This window comes from Trypanosoma theileri (assembly GCF_002087225.1).
Source record: "Trypanosoma theileri isolate Edinburgh chromosome Unknown TM35_Tth_21_V1, whole genome shotgun sequence".
Taxonomy (NCBI): domain Eukaryota; phylum Euglenozoa; class Kinetoplastea; order Trypanosomatida; family Trypanosomatidae; genus Trypanosoma; species Trypanosoma theileri.
This window is the reverse complement of record NW_021639863.1, coordinates 137,358-147,395: the sequence shown is the minus strand read 5'-3', so window position 1 is coordinate 147,395 and position 10,038 is coordinate 137,358. Positions and strand designations below refer to the sequence as shown.

General features: G+C 38.0%; 3 protein-coding genes across 3 annotated transcripts; all 3 read left to right on the top strand.

Moving 5' to 3' along the window:
* Nucleotides 1-449: 449 nt before the first annotated feature.
* Nucleotides 450-1,286, top strand: TM35_000211560 (putative small GTP-binding protein Rab11, putative,Rab11 GTPase; the record flags this gene model as incomplete). Its single annotated transcript, XM_029027006.1, has 1 exon — nucleotides 450-1,286. The coding sequence occupies one exon, from the start codon at nucleotides 450-452 to the stop codon at nucleotides 1,284-1,286; it is 837 nt and encodes a 278-aa protein (XP_028881616.1).
* A 1,028-nt stretch (nucleotides 1,287-2,314) lies between these two features.
* On the top strand, nucleotides 2,315-4,996 carry TM35_000211550 (chaperone DnaJ protein; the record flags this gene model as incomplete). The annotated part of the gene is made up of 1 exon (XM_029027005.1): nucleotides 2,315-4,996. One exon carries the CDS (start codon nucleotides 2,315-2,317, stop codon nucleotides 4,994-4,996), a length of 2,682 nt encoding a protein of 893 aa, XP_028881615.1.
* A 1,112-nt stretch (nucleotides 4,997-6,108) lies between these two features.
* Nucleotides 6,109-8,961, top strand: TM35_000211540 (uncharacterized protein; the record flags this gene model as incomplete). Its single annotated transcript, XM_029027004.1, has 1 exon — nucleotides 6,109-8,961. One exon carries the CDS (start codon nucleotides 6,109-6,111, stop codon nucleotides 8,959-8,961), a length of 2,853 nt encoding a protein of 950 aa, XP_028881614.1.
* Nucleotides 8,962-10,038: the final 1,077 nt, after the last annotated feature.

Genomic DNA, 10,038 nt, shown 5'->3' with positions numbered 1-10,038 from the left:
ATTATTATTATTATTATTATTATTATTATTATTATTATTATCATTATTCTTATTATTAGTAGTATTAGTATTTATTTATTATTCTTATTATTTGCTATGATTACATTATCATTATTAATATAATTATTATTTGTCATCTTACTTTCTTTTCTTTTGGGGGGGGGGGGTTTACATGATTATTATATTATTATTATTATTATTATATTATTAGTATTATTATTATATTATTAGCTTTATATTAGTATTATTATTAGTATTCTTATTAGTATTATTTTTCATCTGCATTGATCGTATGTGTAATCCATGAATGTACACTGCAGCCCAATGCCGCGAGATCTTTTCTCTTTANTCTCTCTTTCTATATATATATATATATATATATTTATTTATTTATTTATTTATCTCTATTGCTTTTTTGTTATTGAGAGAGAGAGAGAAAGAGAGAAAAAATGTCTTCCTACGCGAAGGGTGGTGAACTTCTCTTCAAAGTCCTCATCATTGGCGAGGGTGGGACTGGCAAGACGTGTCTTATCCGCCGCTATGTGCACAGTATATTCCTCCCAACGAATAAGGCCACCATTGGCGTGGACTTTGCCCTGAAGGATGTTGTCTACCCGCCCACCCACCGCAGCATCACACTGCAGCTGTGGGACATCGCCGGGCAGGAGCGCTACGGGCAAATGACGCGGGTGTATTATCAGGCCGCGGCCGGGGCCATTGTCGTCGCGGACATCACCAGACCAGAAACACTGGAGCTCGCCGTGAAGTGGAAACAGGATGTGGACAGTAAAGTGTTTCTCGGCGCCACGGGGAAACCCATTCCATGTGTGTTGTTGATTAATAAAGTGGATCTCTTGCCTAATGGAATGCTGGTGACTTCCGTTAATAATAATAATAATAATAATAAGAAGAAGAAGAATAACAGTACTAGTGCTAATAATAGTAATAGTCATAATAATAATAATAATAATAATAACAGTAATAGTAGTAGTAGTAGTGGGGATGTATCTATGGGAGTGGGCAGTAATGTTGGAATTCAGAAAACAAAAGAGGAGATGGATGCCTTCTGCAGTGAACACGGCTTCGAGGCGTGGTTTCTCACCAGCGCGAAGGAAAACAGAAACGTCGATGTGGCCTTCATGACACTTGTGGAATGTGTGATGAAAGCCACAGGGGCCTTGGAGTCTGCAGAGGACACCGCAGAGAGCCAAGGCAATAATGAGAGTGGGAGAATTCTTCATGGGAATCGCACTAAACGTGAGGAAAAGTCCGGGTGTTCATGTTAGAATTAGAGAAAAGATAAGAAGAAAAAGAATAAGAATAATAAGGATATAGTATTAGAGTGTTCTTTGTTTGTTGATGCGTTGGTGTGTTCTCTACTTTTTTTTAAAAATATACAATTTCTCACGTACAGTATCATTATTCCTTCTTGTTTATCTATCTGTATATATATATATATATATATATATATATATATAGAAAGCAGTGTGGGGAGTATAATTAGAGTTTGGGACAATCAAGAGGGAAGAAATGGACTAATAATGTGAATGGATGAAAGGGGAAGGAAGAAAAGAAAAAAAAAAAGGAAATAAAAGAAATAAAAAAGTCGTCATGATACTTTTTTTTATAGTCGTTATGGTCGTTATTATTATTATTTTTATAGTGTGATGTCTTATTTAGTTTTTTTTTTTTTTTTATGGGGAATAGTTAAGATTATCGATTTATGCGTGTGATTCTCTATTTATATATATTATTGGGATGGTCCATCAGAGATGGTTTTTATTATTATTATTTATATATATATGCTCTTTTATTTTTCCAATTGTTTCTTGATTTTTACTATTTAATGCCTTTGGTGATGTTGATCGTTTCAGTTGCGATGCGTGTGTTTACTTCTTTGTTTGTTCGTTTTTTTTTTTTTTTTGCTCGTTTTTACTCTTCGTGATGTTATGATTATTATTATTCTTGCGGCTGTTGAATGTACAGCAATTAAATTATCTATCTATCTATATATTTCTTTCTTTATGTGTGTAAATCCATGAGCTCTATCTCGTCTGTGAGGATTATTTTCTTTCTATCTCTCTATCTATATATATATATATATATGTATATATATATATTGGTGTCTTTAATTATTCCTCTTATCATTTGTTATGAATAGCCACAGTTTCTTTTGTAACTCACTCAAAAAGAAACAGAAAAGGAAAGAGAAATAATAATAATAATAATAATCACAACAACATCAAAAAGAAGAACATCTGTACATATATATATACGTATACATACATACATATTATATACAAAGACTGTAAGTATGCGACGGTTCTCTCCACAGACACAGACTCTACGTGCCATGGCATCTGTGTGGAATCCCACATTATCCCCATTTCTCTACATGCACACAAATCCCCATACCAGTTCATCAACAACAACAACAACAAAAGAAGAAGAAGAAAAACAACAACAACGGGAACTAGAAGAAGAGGAGTTTCGTGCAATGGATGCCGCACGTGAAGATGCGGAAATGCTTCCCATTGCCTATAGATTAGCCGAAAAGGCCGATGCGCTTGACAAGGAACTGCAAAGATTATCATATGTGTTGTTTGAAAAGCCGCAACTCGTTGTGGATACACGTCCATCTACACTCACAGGAAGACCAACAAGTATATTACGAGTTCTGCAGATGTATGGATTGCAGAATAATACCCATTCCACTGTGAAGAGTCCTAATAATAATAATAATAATAATAGTAATAATAATAATAATAATAATAATAATAATAATAATAATAATAGTGTTGGTCCTACTAATATGAACAGTCATTCTACGCATAGTTCTGTGAATAGTATGAAGATTAGTACTCATCCACCGTCTGGGTGGAAAAGACCGGTGGGATCTTCATCTCCACTGGTGCAAATATATAAGAAATTACGATCTTTACTAGATCCTCGTCGTTCGGTATTCCATACGGAAACACAAGAGAATCAATTGGCTACACTTACCGCTGATTTGGATTATCTTCGCCGTATGAAACAACTTCACGCATTAAATTATTACAGTCGAATGAATATGATCCCCAAACGTCATATTTGGCTTGCCCTTTATGCAGTATTGTGGAATATAATTATAGCTGTACAGAATGCGATGGGATGTGTATTGTTTGGGACCATGCGTGGAATACGTGATCATGGGATAATGATTGGTCTTTTTCGTGGAATGGCAACTGGGACTTTACGTGGATTATCTTTTCTCTCTTATGGTTTTCTACTTTCTCCACTTATTCACATTCCACGTGGATTATGCAATAGTGTTTATGGTGTTTGGAATGCTTTTACAGGCACTCTCTTCTTTGAGGCGAGTTCGGGCCGTTGGCAGTACTGCACCGTTGTGGATGCGGTGTGGCTGCAGCGGTCCCTGCGATTAGAGCAGCGGGCCATTCGCGGCGTGGGGCGATTGGAGTTTCGCCGTAAGAACATGCAGCCAGAGGAGAAATGGAAACAACGACTTATGAGTATGGGATTCTCCTTTGATAAAGTGTATAATAATAATAATAATAATAATAAGAATAACAATAATAATAATAAGAATGGCAAACACTATCAACAGTCCTCTGCAGGGGAGGAGATGGACGATCCGTATGAAGTCCTGCAGTTAAAGCGATCCGCCACTCAGGCACAAGTAAAGGCGCAGTACAAAACACTCGCCAAAGTCTTTCACCCAGACGTGGCCCAAAACCAACAACAACAACAACAGACTTATCATAATAATAATAATAAGAATAATAAATATGGTGGGAATAATGATGCCTGCAGTGAAGAGGCCGCTCGTCATCGCTTTGCCCGCATTTCACAGGCCTATCAAATTCTCTCAAATGCCGAAAAGCGACGGGCGTATGATCTCGGCGGGGCTCGCGCTCTCCGCCTGCATGAAAGTCACGCCGGCCGGTTTATGTCCCGCACGCCGGAGGAAATGGTCCAGAGTGTCTTTGGTGGGGCCGCCTTCCAACAGACGGTGTTGGGGCCGCTGCTGCGATCCCACTGGCATCTCCGCAATGAGGCCCAGGTGAGTGTCTCACTGCATGAGTTTGAGGAACTGCAGTGCCTGCGATGCCGCGAACTCGCCGTGGAGTTGGCGAAGATATTAGACGTGCATGCAAACGCCACCGGCATGCAAGGCCATTATTATAGAAAACATCCACAACAGGATCAACAGCGGGGTGGTCGGGCACGTACGGAAAGTGTGTGTAGTTTGATGGATTCTCTCGGTGTGAATAACGGTAGCGGTAATGGGGCGACAGCAAAGCGAAAATCGCATATCTCAACAACAACAACAACAACAACAACAACAACAACAACAACAACAACAACAGGAGGAGGAGGAGGAACTGTTGGATCAGATGCCTCCTCCTCTTCTTCTTCTTCTTCCCCATTTGTATTAACACCTGGAAGTAATGCGTACAATATGTTCTCACGAGACTTTGAAGAGCGATGTGATCGATATACACGCCGACTATCAGAAGCATGTTTTGGGCGAGAGTTAATGTATACTGTGGGTCAATCGTACATTATCTCTAGTCAGCGATTTCTCGGAATTCAGCCATTTTACGCCCCGAAACTACATGTGTATAAGAAAATCTTTTCAGGTGTAGATCGTGTCTATGCAGCATTTCGTGAAAAAATAGATGACCGTGCGAAAAACAAAGAATGGCTTGCTCAGAAAGTTATGATGGAATACTTTAGTATGGAGTTTGATGCGGTGGTGGCGGATATGAGTGTGATTCTCCGCTACTCCGCACAGAGTGTTCTGCAGGATATCACACTAACAGAGGAACAACGATTACGGCGGTGTTATGCTCTCTGGTATTTGGGTGAACAGATGGTGCGGAAGGGAACACCGTGGACGGCAGCAGCGGCACGTGATGATGGGGAATTAATGGCATATATACAACAGGCCGCGAACTCGGCATCTACTACAAGTAAACCAGGGCCATTCTAAGAGATGGGAATCATGGGATGATGTTTTCTTTATTCCATTTCCTTTTATTATTACTAATATTATTATTATTATTATTATTACTATTATTAATGCCTGCGGATACTGTTTTTGGTTGATGGTGTTGTTATTCATTCACAGAGGTTTCTTGATTATATATATATATGTATTTTTTATTATTATTTCCCGTTATTTTATTTATGTTTTAACCTTAATAGTGGAAAAAAGAGAAAAAACGAAAACATTTTTTTTTTTTTTTTGCTTCTCTATCGCCTTTGAACTCAAGAGTAGAAGTCAATTGTATCTCTTCTACTGGGATACTAGCATTTTCCATTGGGAATGAATGGAAGGATTTATTTTTCCCTTTCAAATACAATTGTGTTTACAAATTCTCTCTCACACACACACTCTCTCTCTCTCACTTTCTTTCACTTGTTGTGTTTATTATTATTATTATTATTATTATTATTATTTCTTATTTCTTCTTAATGTCTTTTCTTATTTCTTCTTTTTTTTTTCTCTCTTTAAAGCACCCAAGAAGGACATATATTACTCTATTTTCTTTCTATCAATCCCTCTCATCATTATCACCGATTAACACAGAATCGAGTAGTTTTAGTTAGAGAACAAGGAGAAGAACAAAAACAAAAAGAGTACACCTTAAAGAAAAGTAGTCAGGACTTTTCTCTTGTGTATACTCCTCCCCCTCATTTCTATCATTTCTACTTTTTCTTTCTTTCTTTCTTTCTTTATCCAACTTCATATTTGCAATTCCCCTCCCACCTACCTACCTACCTACCTCTTCTACAGTATTACCACTATTACTATTGTTATAAATAATAGTCTTTTCTTTTCTCATTTGTTTTTTCAGTAGGCGATTGCGTATTTTGGTGTGACTGCCTATCATCACTCTCTGGTGTGTTTTTTTATTATTATTACGGTGTGCTCTGAGAGAAGAAACACATCAAAATAAAAACAAAAGAAAAAAAAACTTTTTTTTGTTCGTGTGTGTTTGTGTGTGTTTTTTATTGTTCTCATCACCGCATCACATTATAAAAAATAAAAAATAAAATAGACTTGCTTTTATTTCTATTACTGTGATTCTTGTATTCATAATGATGGACTTTGATCTCTTGGATGATGCGGAGGAAATCCTGCAGCCACTCTGTCTCTGCTTTAATCAAGACTATTCACGTGTTGGCGTGGGCCATCATAATGGATACGTCATCTACCGTATTCACCGCAATACTCCTACTACTCCTATTATTACTACTACAACTACAACGACTAAAACTAATAGTAATAGTAATAATACTACTACTACTGCTAGTATGATGCCTAGTACGAATATTACTGTTACTACAAATACAAATACCGGTACGAGTGGAGGAGGAGGAGGACAAACTTCTACTAATACTACTAATACTACTACTACTGCAAAACCGCCTTTCTACACAACTGTGGAGGCGGTCTTTCCACCGCGGTGTACCACCACGAGTACATCTCCCGTTGTGTGGGAAGTCCCAGTCGCATCTGCAGAAGACCACAACACTGAAGAGGAACGGCGGAGTGTGGAGGCGTCCAATATTTGTTTGACGGAATGCATTCAAGAGAAGTCAACGGAACGGTTGCTTGGATTTATGGCAAATGCCTTTCAACAGGAGGAAAAGGAAAAAGAAGAAAATGAAGAAAAAGAGGTAGAAGGGATGGAAAGGGAAAAAGAAGAGGCATGTGAATCTGATAAGAAGAAGGAAATAAAAAATGAAGGAGAGGCACATCTCTCAGAGATTGAAATAGACACTGGAGGATTTTCCGCGGCTCGCTTCTCCGATAACTCCACTCATACCCACACCGCAACGATCTCCTATACAGATCAACAGAAGCGGAAAGGACTAGAAGAAGGAATAGAAGCAGAAGAAGAAGAAGAGAGAGAATGTCCAGTTCTCGCACCCCGTGAGAGTGGAGTTGGTGTAATGGCATTACTTTACAAAACTCATTTTGTTGCGGTTGTGGGCGGCGGTCCGTATCCCGTTGGTCCCCGCAATGTTGTGAAACTCTTCGTTCTTGGGAGTCTCTGGGCAGACCGTACGGTGCGAGTACCGGATATTGTGCAGGGACTTCATTTGGATCATCGTCTAATGATTATTCTCACCACCGCACAACTGCGATTGCATAGTTTTGAGACTGGACAATGTGTGTTTGCACTGCCAGTAAATAATGAGAACATTTCCACAAGTGGTGGTCTCGCAGCTTCTATTCCATCTATGCTTGGTACAGCTGCTCCACTTGCCTCTACTGTGTTATTTCAAAATAACAGTAATCATTATATACATGAGAATAGTATGAATACGGTTGGTAGTACCATAGATGCGTCTACTGGAGTCTCTACGGTTTCGGCTGCCGCCTTACGTTCTTCTGTGCCGCTAGCTGTGGATTACAATAATAAATATCTTGTCTTTCGAAGTTCATTACGTGGGTTTAGTCTGGTGCGGTATGATACAGACTCATCCCTCTGCAGTCGAATAAAGACGGAATTACTGGCAACGGTTCCTGATGCCCATGAGCACACAGTTGCCTCTTTGGCGATGTATATTGGTAATGAATTTGTAAGCAATTGTGGTAGCAATAGGAATGATAATAACAGTAAGCTTCTTTCTTCTATCACTTCTACGAATACAGTTGCAACGAATACTGGTTATGGTTGCAGGAATGTATTGATTGCAACAAGCAGTGAACATGCAACACTTATACGTATCTGGCGGTATTGTGAAAATTGTGAAAAACCAGAAACGTTATCTTGCAGTGGAATTGCTGATGCTGAGGTTCACTCGGCAGCAAATAAGGATACCCATCCTAATAATAATGATAATAATAATAATAATAATAATAATACTTCTAATGAAAACCATCTTCCAGGTTATTTTGTAAAGGTAAAAGAAGTTCGCAATGCAACCCTTCCAACACCCATATTTCAATTACAATTTCTTGGAGATAATTTCCTTTTTTGTATTGCGTGGAATACCATCAAAGTATTCTTTATTGGTGAAGTGGAGGAACCTAAACCATATGATGTGAGTATAAGGGATCAAAGTAAATGTATGCGAGCTCAGAATATTCACTCCTCTCTCTATCGTCTTGGTATGGTATCTGGATACTTTAACTCGGAATGGGCCGCCTGTGAGTGTCCATTGCCATTACTGGACGAAGTCTTTCTTCCAAAGTGGGTTCACGCCGCTACTATGGAATTACGCCAACATCTTTTGCGTGGTGTATCTTCTCGTAAGAAATCAAATGATTTCTCTCGAGAAACATCTGAAGTTGGAATTGTCAATCCTCCTCATCATCATCCTCATCCTCACCACCCTTCCTCCTCATCATCTCGAGAGAGTACAGCTTCCGAAGAGACCCCGCAGGATGTGTTAGCCGCCTCCTCTTTAAATAATGTCTCTACTGGTGTGAGCAGCAGAAAATACTGGGGTGGATATTTACGGCAATATCTCTCACTGCCGGTGGCTCCCGTGATGGAGACGGCCACTCGAGTGGCAAGGCGATATTGGAGCGGCAGTGAAAATGAAATCAATACCGGTATGATGAATCTATCGGGTACTGCGGGAGAAAAGAAAACAGATCCTGTGAGTGGAGTTAAAGGTGGTAATAATAATAATAATAATAATAATAATAATAATATTAATAATGAGCGAGATTACTCCACCATGACAGAGGTGGCACAGGCATTGGTGGTCTGGTGGGAAAGACCGGCTTATAGACATGTGGATTACATGACCAGTGCCGCTCTCCGCAATCGCGATGGACCACACGATACTTTACTTCCGACAATGGGAACATCAGAGGCGATGACACTTTATTGTGTAACTTGCGATGGATCCGCTATCAGTTTTGAGTTTGATCCCATGAAGGGGAGTATTACTTGTAGCGAAGCCGTGCCAGTTGCAAATGCAGAGAATTGAAAGACCTTAAGAGAAGGTTGTGTTTATCTATCTATCTATCTATATATATATGGGTTTTTGTGTTTATGAATATGAGGAAAAAAGGAAGATAAAGAGACAAAAAATTGGAAAACAAGAGAGAAGATATTTGAGAATAAGAAAATGGCTGACAGTCATCTGTTGTTCATGACTTGAAATAAATATCTCTTATTATTATTATTATTATTATTATTATTATTATTATTATTATTATTATTAGTTGTTGCGGTTGCAGTTGCAGTTGCAGTTGTTTTGGTGTCACTTTTCTTTTTGTTTCTCTTCGGGAAGTTTGGTCAGGGGGATACCCTCAATGAATTGCCAAGAAGCAGAGAATTGCTTGATGATAGAGTTTTCTTTTTTCTTTTTTTTCCCCCTATTTTGGTGTTTTTTGTGTTTTTTTTTTTTTTTTATTTATATTTTATTTCTTGTTGCTCTTCTTATTGTGATGGTAGTGGTTACTATTTGGCGTGATGTCTGTCTTTTTTTGAGGCTCTTTTTCTTTATTTATTCTCTCTACGTTCTCTGGTTTCGTGAGGGAAAGAGGTTGGTGGTTTGTTCGTGCTGTGGTTGTGGTGGTTATTGTTTGTTTTTCATCATCTTTTCTTTGGGAAGAGTTAAATCCCTCTTTTATTATTATTATTATTATTATTATTATTATTATTATTATTATTATTATTATTATTATTATTATTATCTTTCTCTGTGATGATGAAAATAGAGGGAACTTAAAAAATAGAAAAAAAAAAACATAAAAAAAAGAAAAAAGGGTGAGTGAGAGAGAAGTGTGTGTGTGTGTTGGTAAAGGGGGAGTGTAGGGAAAAGAACAGAAAAAAAAAAAAAAGAAAAAAAAAATGGTGAGTATGTGAATAATTGATGGAGAGAAAAAAAAAAAAAAAAAAGAGGGGGTACATCTCTGGTGTGGTAGTATGAATGTATTTCCAATCTCCCGTATATGCTATATGTGCATTGTTGTTGTTGTTATTATGATAGTTCGTTTCTCTTTTTCTTTTTCTTTGTTTTTCTTTTTTTTTTTCTTATTAGTATATATTCCTTTCTTTT